Raw genomic sequence first — 19,089 nt, forward strand, 5'->3', positions numbered from 1 at the left:
TCTGGGCAACTGTGACAAGGACTCTTGGTCATATTGACCTTGTCTGCCTAGAGCCAGAGTTCGCGGAAAAGCCTCCAGAAAAACATTAAAATACATTCCTGTGGTTTCCCTAGTCACAACATCAGGGCACAGGCCAATCACCTAACATGATGTTATCTAATCATCGAAAACTTGCTGATATCAAAATGATACAGGCATCTGCCATGGCAAGAGACTAACTTATCTCTTCAACTCATCTCTTATCAATCAACCTACCAACGGATCATCATCTGAACACTTCAGAGTGAGCACTGCCTGTGACGACCATCTGTTGTTCAAGTTGTACCCAAGGAGGGAGAGAACTTGCATCATCCATGCAGGTTGTATAAGTCAAGATCTGGAATCACTATCGGGTAACAAACAGGTGGCCTAATTTTTAGGCCATAGGGTGTGTGTGTTTATTCCAAATGATTCCTGACAAATGTTCATTCTAGCTTTTAAGTAACTGTAAAGAACTATTTATTCTGAGTTATTCTGTCACAAGCTGAACCTTTTATATATAACTTTTAAATCTCAGTTGTTTCCATTGTCATTCTTGTTTATATGTCTTTGTTGTTACTGTCAGTAAGATGTGATTTTGGAGCTTATCAGTATACATCACAAGGGTTGCATTAAGCTAACGACCCTTTCAGCTTCCCTCCCCATCTACAGAAAGACTTACTTCGTGAAAATGACACCCGCACTTCCCCTGCAGGAACTCCTTGTAGTGTCCCATCGTGATGCTGAATGTGTCGACCACCTCATAGCCATAGGCCTTCGCCGTCTTTAGAATGATCATGTTCTTTGTCCATAAATGCTGCACTTCGGCCTGCGGAAGCAAAAAGAGCAGCAGAGGCTGAGTGTAGAGGAGGGCTCAGACTCTGGTCCTGTGGGATCACCCAGCGGGCCTGGTTTCTAGTATTTAAATGATTACTATTCATGACATTTGCATAACGAGGCTTCTTACACTATTGCTAATGTGGAAATTTTGCCCACCTTCAAATTGAAGTTTGGGTCTAATATCCCTATAGGACAGAAAGACATAAACAGGGCAATACTAAAGATGTGTTGACAGGACACACTGATTACACGAATAAGTCATTAGAATAATGGCATATATGGGTGTACATGCCAAATTTCTGCTTAAGCACCATTCTGTAAATACGCAGGTATCTTATATAGTGCCTTAAAAGTCAGTACTGTATAACCACACGGTTAGCGTGATTCTATAAACTACACGTAGTTTATAGAATGAGCTCACAATGCCGTTCTTGCAATTAAAATATTGGCGCAATCATTTAGGCCACCTAATTGTGCGCGTAGTATTATGAAATGCTCACCACCCACCCATTCCACACCCCTTTTTGACTGTGTGCATTTGAATTTTGACTGTGCATCACAGAATACGCCTAGAAATTTGTGTGCATTAATTCTAATTAAAGCCAATTAGTGCTGCTAATTGGTTAAGTACCAATTATCAGTGCTGATTTTTTTTTTTTTGTTATATTTGTACTCCACGCTTTCCCACTCATGGCAGGCTCAATGTGGCAGGCAATGGAGAGTTAAGTGACTTGCCTAGAGTCACAAGGAGCTGCCTGTGCCGGGAATCGAACTCAGTTCCTCAGAACCAAAGTCCATCACCCTAACCACTAGGCCACTCCTCCACTTGTTAATCAATTACGTTGTGTGTGTAATTTGGCCACGTGACCAAATTAGCACTCACAACTTAAGGCATCATATATAGAATTTGAGGGATAGGATGTATTTTACAAGTAGGCGTCAGATGGGTGGAGTCTGGGTACAGTGTAGATGGGGCGCAAACTTCTTATATCTGCTGTATGGCTGGTATAAGTGCTCACACCTAAATTATAGGTGTGTAGTTTTGCTATCTGGCACCCAGTTCTAAAATTGCCCCTTCTAGAATTGCCCCCACACTAGCTGTCCTACATAGGTCTAATTAAATGATCAGATTTTGCTTTATGATTGAATACATTGAGCATGCTTACAAGAGTTTCACACTAGCATCTCATGAAACACCATATCAAATTACCAAATTAAAGGGGACATGTTCCAAGCCATTTCTTCAGAAAAAAGAAAACCTTTTAAAAATTACTTTCCATACCGCAGGGAAGGACATCTGCGACATAAAGGGGGGGGGGGGGGTTGGGCTCGATTCCAATAGCGTTTAACACTCATTTAGGACGGCGGGGATTCAGAGGAGAAATGTGGGCTCAGAGGGGATGGGGAGGGGGGTAAGGGAGCTTGTCCCAAAAAAACATGGGGCATTCCCAAGTTATGAAAGGGCTGGATGTGGATGGGAGGCTGGGGGAGGGGGAATGCTTAATGATAATGCAAAGTTTATTTGGGTAAAGGATAATGCTACCAGGACCACTGAAAATAAGATTAACGCAGAGGAGTTTATATAGATGATAAATGTGTAAGTGATGTACTAATTCAGTAATTGTTTGCCCCTGCGTGGGCTAGAGTAAGAAGGTTGTTTACTTTGTGTAAGTTGACTGTTACAAAATTACAATAATAAAAAAAAATTTAAAGAGAAAAAAAAATTACTTTCCACTCTCCTTTAGGAAAAGGGGTGGAACTGGGGGCAGGGCCACATTGGACTGGCTGAAATCCCAGTAGTTATGTTTATATCTATTGAGTCACGTGGCGGGACATTTTCAATATTACGACTAAGTCGGAATTTGGATGTTTTGTGCTAAACATCCCAAATCCGAATAGAAAACATGACCATTTTCGAAACCACAAAACATCTATTTTTTTCCCCTGAAAATACTGATTGTAACAAGGTTTTGTGCTCTGTGGATTTATTTTTTCAGGGCTTTAAAAAAAAAAAAAAAAAACCTTACAAGTGAAAAACAAAGAAAATCAAGCCATTGGGATGCAGGAGGGTCCAGCATTTTTAGAGTGAGATATGGGCCTGGATCCCCTTCTCTACAGTGCACTGCATCGACCACTACACTACTCCAGGGACCTGCTTACTGCTCTAATACAACTGGCTATAACATATGAAGCTGTCATAGAGGCTGGTAAGTACTATTTTTATTCACAGCTTTGGGAGGTGGGAGAGGCTCGGTGCAGTGGCGTACCAAGGGGGGGGCGGTGGGGGGGGGGGGGGTGCCGCGGCACGTGCCGCGGCACGTGCCTGCTCTGAGTTCGCTGACTTCGCGCATTCGCTGCAGCTCCCTCTGCCCTGGAACAGGTTACTTCCTGTTCCGGGTCAGAGGGAGCTGCAGCAAACGCAGGGAACTCTGAGCAGGCGCGCGCTGCAGCACCCCCCCCCCCCCAGCGGCGTGCACCGGGGGAGGGGTCCGCGCTGCATCGGGGGGGGGGGGTGCTGCACCCGGGTGGGCGGGGCGACGCCCCGGGTGTCCGCCCCCCTAGGAACGCCACTGGCTCAGTGACCACTGGAGAAATAAGGGGTAGTCACGTTTTTGTGTCTTATTCGTTATAAAAACAGGTTTAGACCAAAACACTGACGTTTTCATCCTAGACATTTTGGTTTTGTTCCGTTATGGATGTAAAACGTCAAAGTGTTAGGCATATCTTAAGCCTGCCCTAATCCCGCCTTCAATACACCCCGCCCCTTGTTATTTGGACACACTGCAGACGAAATGCATAGATAAACATCTGCAAATCAGGTTTCAAAAATACCGATTTGGACATTTTGAGAAGAAATCCATCCACACTTTTTGGCCTTTTTTCTTTCAAAAATGAGTCCCTCGGTATGCCCTCTTTCAGTGGACAGGGGGAGGGAATTCCAGAAACCGGGAGCCTGGGCAAAAAATGCACACTTCCAGGTAGAGTCAAAGTGAGTACAGAAAACACTTGAGATGCTAAGATGACATTCATAAGCTGAATGAAAAATTTGATAAGGAGCGTAAGGTATAAGTAATGAGGAAAGATAATAAAGTAATAATAATGTATTTCTGGAAAAGAGCCAGCTGGCAATTTTACAGGGAAACTGTGTGAAAAGTTCTGATGGGCCTGCAATCAAACATATAAATGGCGAGTGTCGTACTCACTCGCAAATGCGCAGTAGAGACCCTCTCTGCCCCGCCCCGCGTCAATACGTTATGATGGGGGCGGAACAGAGAGGGTCTCTACTGCGCATTTGCGAGGGATGAAACCGCCATCGCTAACGCTCCCCCCACCCTCCACCCGGCCGGGCCCTCGCTCCGCTATTGAAACAGCGAGGGAACGCAGCACACAGTTCTGCTGAGCTGCCGTCCTTCCTCTTCTTCTCTGCCTGTGTCCCGCCCTCAACGACGTTACATCACACGAGGGCGGGACACAGGCAGACAAGAAGAAGGAAGGCCAACGACAGCTCAGCAGAGCTGTGTGCTGCGTTCCCTTGCTGTTTCAGTAGCGGAGCGAGGGCCCAGGCCGGATGGAGGGATGGCAGCGACTCGGGGGGGGGGGGTGAGCTTGGCGGTGGGGGGGCCTTGCAGCAGCGATGGGAAGGGGCTTTGAACCCCCCCCTTTCCTATACTAGCCCATTTTTACGGGCTCAACGGCTAGTTCCCTAATAAATGGCTCATCAAATGCACTATTTGAACTAATTCTGTCGTACTAGCAATAACAACAGTGTCCCTTCCACTAAGCTTTCTCTAGTTCATTTGGAATAGGAAAAAAAAGGTGGTTCCACCATGTTGGATCTTAAAGTTGATGCATTTTTGCATATTGTTACACTGCAGCCCTACAATCTAAAACAGACAAGCTTTCAGTTTCTGTTGTTTAATAGAGTAACCTCAGGTGGTGTTAGGATTCACAGGATACCCAGACAGGAATATTATCGGATGCACTTTTATGTGGTGTCATGAGATTTTCTCAGTGGAGGAGTGGCCTAGTGGTTAGAGCGCCGGGCTTGACATCCAGAGGTGGCCAGTTCAAAGCCCACCACTGCTCCTTGTGATCATGGGCAAGTCACTCAACCCTCCATTGCCTCAGGTACAAACTTAGATTGTGAGCACTCCTGGGCCAGAGAAATATCCAGAGTACCTGACTGTAACTCACCTTGAGCTACTATTGAAAAAGGTGTGAGTAAATCTAACATAAATGCTTAAATTAAAAAGAGGAACACATTCCCAGCTGTAGGTCTCATTTTTGCCTGATCTAGACTTACAAAGTCTGGCAAGGCAATGATTCAGCCACATGGAAGCTTCTAGAAAATGAGGCATGGACACAGATGACACATGAATCATGTCTAAGGCTACTGAATCAAGACAAGGCCTGGGATCAGGAAGAGTGTTTCAAGATTGAAGTGGGGCAGCAGGCAGTCTGCCAGCACTGCAGAAGATTTTTCAAAACTTATGAACCAGTGACATTTTTTTCTTTTAAATCTTTAAAAATTTTATCCTTTTTTAAAAAAATGATTTATTTATTAATTCTTTCTCTGTTCCTGAAATATGGACTAAATACTTCTGTATATTTTTTTCTTTTGATATTTTGTTCAAAATAAATTAATAATAAAAATCTTGTGGACCAGCTGTGCTAATCTTACCATAGATGAGAACAGCATAGCAGTTCTGCAAGTTCTGAAATGGCTTGCAAGCTTGGACAGCCTTCAGTAATGGTGTATGATGGGCTGGGCTGAATTGTGCTGTGCCAGTTACCATTACCTCAGTTTTCTCTTTGGCAGCCAGCCTCAGTCATGTACCAGAACACCATTCTTGAACTTTCCATCACAAATGATGTCCTGTACACTCCACATACAGCTAAGGAAATGCAAAAGGCCAATATTTTGTCCTCAGATCTTGAACCAAGAAGTGTCTATAAATATTTTTCCTCACTTATTGTAAGCAATCCAGAACCACGGACAGAGCTCAATAGCAGCACATATGTACATAATTTCAGATTGTTGCTAATGACATTGATTGACTGACTCTAGTCCTTAAGGGCAACTAACAGTTCTGGTTTCTTGGCAGCCAAAATAACCCTTTCTAGCTCAAATGCATGTACATATACCTGACAAATGTTCATTATGTGTATCCTGTTTGCAACCCTCCAGGACTGGAGTTGGCCATCCTTTTTAAGAGTTGGCGTTCCCCCTTTTCATAAGGACATAAGAATTAATGTAGCATGCAATTTCTAGGTGGCATGCACATATGTGTAACCCTAGGGTAATTTCATAACCCCCCCTTTTTTTGCATGTAAAAGGGCCTTTTCACATGAAAATTCTTTTATAAAAATTGCCCCCAAGTGGGGCTAATTTTTTCTACTAGTGTCCCTCTATGCCGCTTTGAGCTGTGTGGGAATCCTCCGCAGGTGGGGGGTGGTGCAATGATATCATGCTCCCTCTTTTTTTTTTAATTTCGCTCATGTGATTTAAAAGTAGACTTTGTTATTTTGAATTTAGAGCACACCTTTTCAGCAGTAGCTCAAAGCAAGTTACCTTCTGGTACAATGGGTGTTTCCCTGCTCCCAAGGTACTTCAAGATTAAGGGATGACTTGCTCAAGATCACAAGACCTTTCTGTGGGATTCGAACTCTGACTTCCCTGGTGCTTAGGTCCCTGCTCTACCAGTAGGCTATTCCTCCACTCTTGGGCAGTGTTTCTTCCATGAGACAAAGGCATCTCGCCACTGCTGTAAAGTGGAGGCTGAGGTTTCCATATGGCTGCTCTCAGAATAGATTCTTCCATGCAGTAAGATGAGTTTTTTCTTTGGTTTGTTTTACAATTGATGAAAGTGTGCAACCTACCAGTGACAAAGAATGTATTCCATCCACAGGCAGGTGAAAGCCCATTCCCAGGGATTTTACAATCACCAGGATGTTCAATAGATTTTCCCTGTTAAAAATAAATGACAATAACTGGATTAATGCATTACCTATAAATGTACTGATTTGCATACAGTTGCCCCAGATTCTATATATGGTGCCTAATTTACAAGCTGATAACTAGCAATAATTGGGCAATAGCAACTAGTTATTCTGGTTAATTAGCTCCAGGGGCGTAGCCAGACCTCGGTGGGAAGAGGGCCAGAGCCCGAGGTGGGGGGGCACTGTTTAGCTGCCGACCCCTGCCACCAACCCCCTCCCCACCACTTTGGACCCCCGCTGCCACTGTCCCCTGCCCCGCCACCGCATCAGGTACCTTGTTTGCTGGCAGGGTCCCCAACCCCCACCAGCCAAAGTCTTCTTCAGCGCCACTCGACTCCAGCACCTTCGTTGTGTGATCATCTGTTTCTGACGCCTTACGTCCTGCACCGTGCTTGTAGCCCCATGCAGGATGTAAGGCATCAGAAACAGATGATCACACCACGAAGGCGCCGGAGTTGACTGGCACTGAAGAAGACTCTTTGGTTGGCGGGAATTGGGGACCCCCGCCAGCAAACAAGGTACCTGATGCGGCGGCGGGGCAGGGGGCGGCGGGTCAAATGTAGAGGGGGCCAGGGCGTAATCTGTGGGGGCCCATGCCCCCACGTAGCTATGCCCCTGATTAGCTCCAATTAGGATTTGCATGTGCTATTATATAGAGATGTGCCCACAAATGTTTTAGGGGCACTTTTACTAAAGGGTTGGTGTGCAGCAATCCAGAACTACCGCCGCACTATTGCAGAGGCCTGGAAGTAGTTTCTACCCCTAGTGTATGCCATTTCTGGTACTACAAAACTATTTTCTATTTTTATAGTGCCGGTGCTTATCGGGTAGTGCCACATGCTGTTCGGTTAGCGCTTGGGGGGGAGGGGGGGGGAACAGCAGCATCATCATGGTCTAGGAAGGGGGCAGCGGCATCTCAACCCTGCTTGCCTTGAGCTGCCCCTGGTGCTGCTCATTTTTTCTGTGTGTAAAATGTCTGCTCCCGCTGCATGTGCACGCCTGCAGGTGTTTCAGAAAAGGCTCTGTACCAGTGAAACTGAGTATGTCCTAATCTGGATGTCTCAATTACTATGTAAAATGGGGCTCCACACCTTTACCTTTGTAGCACTCTATGAATGATGTGCATGTGGTCAGAATTAAGCCACTGGACACCTCCCACCACTAACACAGTCTGGTCTGTGTCTTCAAGAGGCCGAGATCTGAAATTAAAGCACAAATAATAATAATAAAATCATAAGGGCCACTATTCAGTTCTCTTCCAGCAGATTTTATCAGATTTATGCAGTTGAGTACTGAATGTGCAGTCCTAAAGCATCAAGAGCAATTCTATAACTAAGCACTCATGAGTACACAGCCCTTTTCACACATACATGAAGGGAGGAGAAGCACTTATGCACACAAGCACCCTACACACTATTGTAGAAGGATGCATGTAAGTGCTATAGTGTGCAGCTACAAGGGAATGCTCACATGGGTGGAGAATGGATGGGACATGGGTGTAGCATGAGCAGATTATGGGTGGGGCATGGGCAGAGCATGAGCAGGACATGGGCAGTATATGGGTGAAGCACAGGCGGGACATAGGTGGATAATGAACAAGATATGGGTGGGACATGGGTGGAACATGAGCAGGACATGGGTTGAGCATGAGCAGGATATGGGTGGGATATAAGTGAAACATGGGTGGAGCATGAGCAGGACATGGGTGGGATACTTTGGTCCTGGGGAACTGAGGAACTGAGTTTGATTCCCGGCACAGGCAGCTCCTTGTGACTCTGGGCAAGTCACTTAACCCTCCATTGCCTGCCGCATTGAGCCTGCCATGAGTGGGAAAAAGTGCGGGGTACCAATGTAACAAAAAAAAAAAAAAATAAAAAAATATAAGTGGAGCATGAGCGGGACATGGGTGGGATATAGAAGAAGCATGAGCAGGACATGGGTAGGATATAGGTGAAGCATGAGCAGGACATGGAGCATTAGCAGGATATGGGTGGTACAAGTGGAGCATGAGCAGGACATGGATGGAGCATGAGCAGGATATGGGTGGGACATAGGTGGAGCATGAGCAGGACATGGGTGGGATATAGGTGAAGCATGAGCAGGACATTGGTGGAGCATGACCAGGACATGGGTGGGATATAGGTGGAGCATGAGCAGGACATGGGTGGGATATAGGTGGAGCATGAGCAGGACATGGGTGGGATATAGGTGGAGCATGAGCAGGATATGAGTGGGACAGAGGTGGAGCATGAGCAGGACATGAGTGGGACATAGGTGGAGCATGAGCAGGACATAGGCAGGATATTGGTGCAGCATGGGTGGTACAGAGAAAGTCCACCTAGGTGGAGCAACGCTGAAATCCCATGAAGGAAACAAAGAAACAAGGTCAGGGCGCGCATAAATTACAGTACTCTGTAAGTTACGTGCATAATGTGGAGCCTGCCCATGCTCAACCATGTCCTGCTCATGCTTCACCTATATCCCACCCATGTCCTGCTCATGCGCCACCTATGTCCCACCCATATCCTGCTCATGTTCCACCCATGTTCTGGCCATGATTCACCCATATCCCACCCTTGTCCTGCTCATGCTCCACCCATGCCCCACCCATGCTCCAAGAAACAAGAACAGTGGGAAGTGGACCAGGCTTTCCGGGGACAAATCAAAGAAATTTCAAATGCTTAATGACACAAGTTTTATTGATAGAAGGCTTGACACAGCACTGTGTTTCGGCCAAAGGCCTGCCTCAGAAATCAAATTACCTGGAGAGTGAAACTCACCTTCAGAGCACGATTACCCTTTACTGCAGTTTTTTCCAAAATGTCTTTGTCGTTTGTTTTCAATGCCGATTGGCACGCTCACCATTGGATGGTTTCACTCTCCAGATAATATAGAAGGACTCCTGAGGAAGTCCTTTGGCCAAAACACAGTGCTGTGTTGAGTCTTCTATCAATAAAACTTGTCTTTAAGAATTTGAAGTTTATTTGATTTGTTATACTAGAATGACTAAAAAGATAAAGATAAAAAGTAAAGGGAAAATTCTCTCAAAAAAATAAAAAAACTTTAAGAAAAATACAAAAACATTGGCTGGAGGGAGGGGAATGTCAATGATGATAACTGTCGCGTAATAGTGGTACACCAGAAGTGGTGAATAAAATCCCCGGCGTCTGTATGAGACGTTCCCTAAAAATAAGGCCCGCATACTTGGTTCTCTACTAGTTTTTGTCTCTAGTAGACAATTGCCACAGGATATTAACAGTTTGACTGATACTATTATAGGCATTGAGGCACCTAAAAAGAGGTGCCCACTTACAGAATTGCCACCTAAATGGGTAAGATATCTGGTCAACTTTAGGACAGCCTTTTAAGCAGTCTGAGTTAATCATATAAAGTTCACTGGATATTGGCACTATTTGGTTAACTTTTTGGCACATACCCTGAAAGCCCCTTGGCCCCCCTCCACATGACCACAGACATTTTGGCCAGACATCAAGATATTTGATCAAAAATTACGCAGTCTGCAGGTCCCAAATTTTCACACAGAACAATTCATGTGGTTTATTTATTCTTTTTAGTTGCAACGGCAGCTATCGCTACCCAATGCAATGTATTTTCATGTTAGCCATATAAATTGTTCCAAATCTTAACCCCATGTATCAGCAGATAAAGACCAAAATGCATCAGCACATTTCACATTGCACACACTCACAGTATATAACAAAGATTATTTTATGAAAATATTTTTATTGAACAATGAAGTAAAGGTTCTGTAAGCAAACCAACAGGTAACAGTTCAATGTTTTTTTCTTTAAAATTATCATTTGTACCACTAATCACTTTCTCCCTTCCCCACCTCTTATAGACAAAAATTAATTAACCTGTTACACATGATAACCAGGAGTCTAAACAACAAAATGTGAAAAGGGATCATGCCTTATCTTCCCTGAACTATGAAATCTACCCCCTCCCCCCACTCTCCAATAATGAAGATTATTTTCAAAAGTATTTACCAGTATCATACACTGGGGTGGCCAGAGTTGATGACTGGCTGTCCTGAACTATGATAAATGCTGGTAGGAACATAAGAATAGCCATACTGGGTCAAACCGATGATCCATCTAGACTAGTATCCTGCTTCTAACAGTGGCCAATCCAAGTCACAACTACATGGCAGAAAAGAGCTGAAGTGGGATTTGAATCGGGGTCCCTTGGTTTCTCAGTCCTTTGAACCAACAGGCCATGGTTCCCACACCTGGTCCTGGATGCACCCCAGTCAGTCAGGTTTTCGGGTATATCCACAATGAATATTCATGAGATAGATTTAATGCAGTGGAGGCACTGCATGGAAATCTCTCTCATGAATGTTCATTCTGGCTACCCTGAAAATCTGACTGGCTGGGGTGCCTCCGGGACCAGATTTGGGAACCACGGCCTAACCATGCATCTACATTGCGGCATGTTGGTTTAGAATGGAATTAGCATGTGAGCTAATCACTTCACTACAACAGGACTATTCCACAGGTCTTAAGACACTCAATCAATCTGTACTGTGGAATAAATTTCTTTGCCAATCAATGCTAACCAAATTAAACTTAAACATGGAGGAGAAAGGCCTTAAAAGTCTGTCGTACTCAATGACCAATGTCAAAGACTCTGAAGTACTGCCACAGACATATCCTTCATCACTGGCCAGGAAAAAAAGCCTCCATTTCAAGTATAAACTTTTTTATAACTTTCTGCTAATTTAACAATATATTCATCAGTACTTTTTCTCTTTCTTTCTTCTTTTCATAAAATTGACTTGTTTCCGGTCACAGCATTGTAGGTTTTTATAACTACTAAAGCAGCATGGCACTCTGCTGATTCCCAACAGGGTGTTGCTTTGCTTAATTGCTTTGTCAAGGGAACACTTCTGGTGTGCCACGATAATTTATCATCTTTATTTTCTTAATGCTGGACAACCATTAGCACGTGGCCATTAATTCAGAAAATGGAAGATCAGCCATTTTCCAGCAGTGGTAAAAATGGCCTTAGGGCGTGGGAAAGACTTCTGTACGGGCGCGCTAAAGCTGCTTTTTACTGCAGCTTAGTAACAAGACATCAAGGAGCTGACATGACGGCAGAAAAAGACCTGCATGGTCCATCCAGTCTGCCCAACAAGATAAACTCATATGTGCTACTTTTTGTGTATACCTTACCTTGATTTGTACCTGTCTTTTTCAGGGCACAGACCGTATAAGTCTGCCCAGCACTATCCCCGCCTCCCAACCACCAGTCCCGCCTCCCAACCACCGGCTCTGGCACAGACCGTGTAAGTCTGCCCAGCACTATCCCCGCCTCCCAACCACCAGTCCCGCCTCCCACCATCGACTCTGGCACAGACCGTATAAGTCTGCCCTGCACTATCCCCGCCTCCCAACCACCAGTCCCGCCTCCCAACCACCGGCTCTGGCACAGACCGTATAAGTCTGCCCAGCACTATCCCCGCCTCCCAACCACCAGTCCCGCCTCCCACCACCGGCTCTGGCACAGACCGTATAAGTCTGCCCAGCACTATCCCCGCCTCCCAACCACCAGTCCCGCCTCCCACCACCGACTCTGGCACAGACCGTATAAGTCTGCCCAGCACTATCCCCGCCTCCCAACCACCAGTCCCGCCTCCCACCACCGACTCTGGCACAGACCGTATAAGTCTGCCCAGCACTATCCCCGCCTCCCACCACCTGCTCTGCCACCCAATCATGGATATAACAGTATATCAAGACCTAGAGTACTTGCAGTATGCAAATCCAATTTTCTTCCTGTTCAAATGGAGTGTGCATATGGATCCTAAAAAGGAAAAGTGTTTATTGAGAGGGGCTTTAATTCCCCATTTCTCCTCTGCATACCCCTTCCCCCACGTGCTTCCCATGATTTGCACTAACCATTCTCCTCGACCAGTCAGAACAGAATTACCAGAAGTGCTTAAGAACAGGGCCGTGCCGATGCGGTAAGCGGGGTAAGCGCCGCAGGGGGGCGCCCACCTCTGGAGGGCGCCGCCGCGGTGCTTACCCTCGCCCCACGCCGCCAAGGCCTTTAAATCTTTTACCTGGTCGCAGCAGCGTCAGTGAAAGCACTGCCGACGTCTCCCTTCCCTTGCACTCATTGGTTCCTTCAGTGTCCCGCCTTCTGCTGACGTCAGAAGAAGGCGGACACTGAGGGAACCAAGAGCGCGAAGGGAAGGGAGACGTCGGCAGCGCTCCGCTTTCACTGACGCTGCTGCGACCGGAAGTAAAAGATTTAAAGGCCCCAGGGTGCAGAGGAAAGAGCAGAGAGGCATGGATGGGAGGGCAGCAGCAGGGCCCAGGGAGAGGACAAATTGCTGGAAGGGGAGGGGAGAGAGGAGGATTGCTAGCTATGGATGCAGCAGGGAAGGGCAGAGAGGGACAAGGATGGACATGGGGGCCCAGGGAGAGGACAAATTGCTGGAAATGGAGGGGAGGGGAGGAGGATTGCTGGCTATGGATGGAGGAGGGAAGGGCAGAGAGGGACAAGGATGGACATGGGGGCTCAGGGAGAGGACAATTTGCTGGAAATGGAGGGGAGGGGAGAGAGGAGGATTGCTGGCTATGGATGGAGGAGGGAAGGGAAGAGAGGGACAAGGATGGACATGGGGGCCCAGGGAGAGGACAAATTGCTGGAAATGGAGGGGAGGGGAGAGAGGAGGATTGCTGGCTATGGATGGAGGAGGGAAGGGCAGAGAGGGACAAGGATGGACGTGGATGGGAGGACAGGACCCAGGGAGAGAGAAGAAATTGCTGGAAATGGATATAGAGCAAGAAATGAAGAAGAAAGGAGGAAAGTAAAGAAATAAATGGAAAGGAAGCCCTGGAAATGGAGTTAAGAGGACAGATAGCAGCAGACTCAGATACTGGGCCAGCATGATCGGAAAAAGAAAGTCACCAGACAACAAAGGTAGAAAAAAAATCATTTTATTTTCATTTTAGCGTTTGGAATATGTCCACTTTGAGAATTTACATCTGCTATCTTATTTTGCAATGTATAGCAATTTGTTTCTAAGAATATTGCTGACAATTCCTGTCAGTGTAGCAAGTGGTGAGCGATCATTTTCACCGGGGGGGGGGGGGGGGGCGTGATTATTTTCACCAGCGGGGGGGGGGGGGGGCACCAACTGATAGTCTGCAGGGGGGCGCCAGAGACCCTAGGCACGGCCCTGCTTAAGAACATAAGATTTTCCATACTAGGTCAGCCCAAAGGTCCATCCATCGCAGCATCCTGCTTCCAACAGTGGCCAATCCAGATCACAAGTACCTGGCAGAATCCCAAAAAGTAGCAAGATTCTATGCTACTGACCCCAGGGATAAGCAATGGCTTTCACTCACTCAGTCTACCTTAATAATGGTTTATGGACTTTACCTCTAGAAACCTGTCCAAACTTTTTTTTAAGCCCAGCTACGCTAACTGCTTTTCCCACATCCTCTGGCATCACGTTCCAGAGCTTATTTATATGCTGAGTGAAACATATTTTCTCCTATTTGTTTTAAAAGTATTATCATGAAACCTCATAGAGTGTCCCCTAGTCTCTGTATATTTTGAAAGAGTAAACAATTGATTTCATCTCAGATAAAATTTTCTGCCATATCTAAACAGCAAAGCAGCCTTATGGCAAGGGGGACATTGAACCACGGGGTGTTACCTTGGAGCTTTGCATCTGTACTATGCTTAAGTAGCTTCATAACAGCTAAAAGGGTCCTAATTTTACCATTCGTTGCATCTATGAATTTGCAGTTCTGAATGTCTAATCTTTCAAGGTGGTATCCATTATCGAATTATTCCATTTGCCTCCGCATCTATGAACCCGAAGTGATCTGATAACTCTACCTGAACCCATTTGTATCTCTGAAGAGTGGAATTATCCCTATGTTCTACACTGTAATGGTCAGCTATCTTCAAGGTATGGGGCTGATCTAGGTCGTGTTGCACTTTCTCTTTACCCACAACATTCTAGTTTAGATGGCAAGACTAATAGAAGGTTGTAAACGACGTGACCACATCACCTCATTTTTGCAATAAACTTCACTGGCTACCAGATAGGTCAGAACAAGTTCATATTTGGAATACACACCTAGCTAAGACCTTAGAGAAAACAACATCACTAAAAAAGGTCTTATGCTCCACTCACAAACGCTCACCTCGGTTTTCTTCAGAATTTTGGACCCTTAAGTGCGAAGGACAGAAACTGGAAAGGAGATGGCATAAATCTCACCTGGATGAAAGGACAGAAACTGGAAAGGAGAGGGTATAAATCTCACCTGAATGAGGACAGGCTAAACTGTAGGAATCACATGACAAAGTACCGCCAAGCCTTAACAGCAGCCAAAAAAACAATTTTTCTCTCAATGCATCGAACAGGTTTCCAATTCAACCAAGCACCTGTTCAGCATAGTAAACAACCTACTGAAACCCCCACAACAGAACCAGCCTGCCCAGCCACAACTGAACTGCGGTGATTTTGCTGCATACTTTGCCAACAAAATTAAAAGTCTACACCAGGATTTAGGCAGTCCCACCCAGTCTCCAATCAGCTAACCTAGAGTGCACATACTCACCCCCTCCTGACACAGACATATGGGACTCTTTTAACCCAATAACAGAGGAGGGCCTTGATAAAATCCTACGAAACTTTCTACAACTACCTGAACCCTTGACCCTTGTCCATCAAAGATGGTGCAGCAGGCACGCAGGGGCCTCATAGAAGGCGCCACAAAAATCATGAACTCCTCTCTTTCTAATGGGCCAATATCAACAGAATTAAAAATGGCAGTGGTGTATCCTTTGCTAAAGAAGAACAACCTTCAAAATTACTGGCCAGTATCCAACATCCCATTTTTAGGGAAACTTATAGAACAAACAGTCTGTGATCAACTCAATGATAACTAGAAGACAGAAACTGGCTAGATCCATGTCAATCTGGATTCAGACCTGGTTATGGAACAGAAGCAGTCCTTGTATCCCTGCTAGATGATCTTCACAGAAACCGAGACAGGGGATTTGCCTCAGTGTTAATACTGCTAGATTTCTACGCAGCTTTTGACACTGTGGGTCATGATATCATGTTGGCACAACTGGCAGAAACAGGTTATCAGTGGAACAGTACTTGCCTGGTTCAGATCCTATCTATCAGACAGGCAACAGTCCATAGTATTCGGCAGCACCTCATCACCACCATGGGCACTGACCTGTGGGGTACCACAAAGATCGATACTGTCACCTATTCTATTCAATATGTACCTCAAGCCACTAGCCACACTGATTCGGTCAATGGACACTCGGTTCTACATCTATGCAGATGACGTGCAACTACTCATACCCATTGAATAAACTAACTACCTGTCCAACATCAATGAGCTAAAAACAACAAACTTTGCCTGAAACCAAGTAAAACCGAGCTTCTCTGGCTCCCTAACACGTGGATACATACCTGACATCAAAATCTCTTTTGGGACGTACGAGCTCCCCCTCAAATCACGTCAGGAATCTTGGAGGACAGTTAGATTCAACATTTACTCTTATCCCCCAAACCCAAGCAACCTTCAAGAGCAGCTTCTATCACTTGCAAGAACTACGCTGCCTATCTCCTTACATTGAGAAGGCAAGCCTTGTCTCAGTAGTGCATGCCATGATATCAAGACTGGATTATTGTAATGCACTCTAGACTGGTCTGACTTCAAAGCTCCGATTGATTCAGAATTCTGCAGCAAGACTAGTAGAAGGTTGTAAGCGGTGTGACCACATCACACTATGCAAAAATGGCTACCAGTACAATACAGAGCTAGGCCCTTAAGGGAAATGTTCCAGTGTACTTGAAGAATAGGATCTTCCTCTATGACACCTTCAAGGTCACTAAGGTCCTCCCAAGGAGTTTCCCTAACCACACCCTCTCCAAAGTACATCACACGATGTGATACCCGAAAGCGAGCGTTCTCCGGAGTAGCCCCCACGCTCTGGAATGCACTCCCTGAAAGGCTTTGCTTAACACAAGACTATCTCACCTTCAGGAAGCAGGTACAAGCTTGGTACTTCAATCAGGCCTTTAACAGAAGAAGTAAATGACACCGGCTGCACATATTAGAGCAGGACATGATTATCCATTCCTACCCTAGCTAAGACAATGTTCAAGCACCTTTCTGACCTCATTTGCAACTCTCTTTAATTAGTCCCTTATTTTCTTACTCCTGTTACTCTATCTTATCTATCTATATGTTCCATCTTTGCTTACACCCTATGCTGTCTATTAAAATGTTTTATCGTGTAATGTGTTGGCATTGTAATGTAGCATACTATCCTGCTTATAATCGAACGAGAAAAACGCCCAGGTTCCGACCTAAATCGGGAGATGGACGTTTATCTCACAAAAACGAATAACGCGGTATAATCAAAAGCCGAACTTGGACATTTTCAACTGCACTCCATCGCAGAAGCGTACAAAATTGACAGGGCGTGTCGGAGGCGTGGTGGCATGGTTATCACCCGAACAGAGATGGGCGCCTTTCGCCGATAATGGAAAAAAAGTATGCGTTTGTAGCTAGAATTTAGGGCACTTTTCCTGGACCCTGTTTTTTCACGAATAAGGCCCCAAAAAGTGCCCTAAATGACCAGATTACCCCCAGAGGGAATCGGGGATGACCTCCCCTGACTCCCCCAGTGGTCACTAACCCCCTCCCACCACAAAAAAATGATGTTTCACAACTTTTTATTTTCACCCTCAAATGTCATACCCACCTCCCTGGCAGCAGTATGCAGGTCCCTGGAGCAGTTGTTAGGGGGTTCAGTGGACTTGAGGCAGGTGGACCCAGGCCCATCCCCCATACCTGTTACAATTGTGCTGCTTAATGCTTAGTTGTCCAACCCCCCCAAACCCACTGTACCCACATGTAGGTGCCCCCCTTCACCCCTTAGGGCTATAGTAACGGTGTAGACTTGTGGGCAGTGGGTTTTGAGGGGGATTTGGGGGGCTCAACACACAAGGGAAGGGTGCTATGCACCTGGGAGCTCTTTTACCTTTTTTTTTTTTTTTTGTAAAAGTGCCCCCTAGGGTGCCCGGTTGGTGTCCTGGCATGTGAGGGGGACCAGTGAACTACGAATCCTGGCCCCTCCCACGAACAAATGCCTTGGATTTATTTGTTTTTGAGCTGGACGCTTTCATTTTTCACTATCGCTGAAAAACAAAAACGCCCAGCTCACAAATTGTCGAATAAAACATGGACGTCTATTTTTTTCGAAAATACGGTTCGGTACGCCCCTTCACGGACCCATCCTCGGAGATAAACGCCCATGGAGATAGACGTTTTCGTTCGATTATGCCCCTCCACGCCATACTTTGTATTGTTGTTTGAATACTTTTACTGCTTTAAGTGATTATTGCTTATGTTTGACTTATTCTTGCTGTACACCGCCTTGAGTGAATTCCTTCAAAAAGGCAGTAAATAAATCCTAATAAATAAATAAATAACATAAATAAAAATGATAGAATTCCCCCAGTGCATGCAAAGTTGAGAATACCTTGTGATAAGTTGTTCTAGTGCTCTCTCAAATGCTGGTCTCTGATTTATATTGATCCAAAATTGTGGGTAGTAAGAATAGCTCAGAAATGTTCTGTTATCATTGATGTTTTCGTAGAATTTAGTGTCATGTGTCTTGTGCCATTCCTGAAGGGTCTTATTCACTCTTTCAATTAGATAATACATTATCCCTCTGTTGGTTGAATCTCCAATGAAAAGAACCTGGGAACACAAGCACATCTTTTTTAAAACACATATAAACTCTTTTACATTTGAAATGCATAGGGTTTCATGTCAGAGGTTAGGATAATAATTTTCCTTATAACGTGAAATTTCTAATGTTGATCATGTTCAGCCTGTTAAATCATGCTGGATGACAATCATGCGGCTGATATTGAGCATGACTTAACCTGGTAAGAGGGCTTCCACCCAGTTAAATCTCATGTCTGGGTCCCGTGCTGATATTCAGTGGCACTTAACTGGAGGTGCTGGTAAATTTCAGCACAGACCATCCTGGCACACTCTGGTTAGTGCTAAGGGGGGAGGGGCACAGCTAAGGCGGAGCCAGAAGTTATCCAGGCATCACTGATATGCAAATATCAGCAAAAGGGAAATGGGAGGAGAGAAACGTGAACCAGTGGCATATCTAGCTTGTTTGCCACCTGTAGCG

At 45.4% G+C, this 19,089-nt stretch overlaps 1 protein-coding gene across 2 annotated transcripts in view; it reads right to left on the reverse strand.

Annotated features, from left to right (window-relative positions):
- The window catches only part of CPED1 (cadherin like and PC-esterase domain containing 1), a 183,191-nt gene that overhangs the window by 10,166 nt on the left and 153,936 nt on the right, over window positions 1-19,089 (reverse strand). Inside the window, exons 18-21 of one of the 2 annotated variants that reach the window (XM_030216576.1) lie at window positions 18,421-18,641; window positions 7,956-8,057; window positions 6,739-6,826; window positions 701-847 (exon numbers count right to left, since the gene is read on the reverse strand). In XM_030216576.1, coding sequence (XP_030072436.1) covers window positions 701-847; window positions 6,739-6,826; window positions 7,956-8,057; window positions 18,421-18,641 — 558 coding nt within the window. Of the gene's footprint in view, window positions 1-700; window positions 848-6,738; window positions 6,827-7,955; window positions 8,058-18,420; window positions 18,642-19,089 lie in introns of those variants that run through there. The other variant, XM_030216577.1, reaches the window with a different exon arrangement.

Source organism: Microcaecilia unicolor, chromosome 10, assembly GCF_901765095.1.
Source record: "Microcaecilia unicolor chromosome 10, aMicUni1.1, whole genome shotgun sequence".
Lineage (NCBI taxonomy): Eukaryota > Metazoa > Chordata > Amphibia > Gymnophiona > Siphonopidae > Microcaecilia > Microcaecilia unicolor.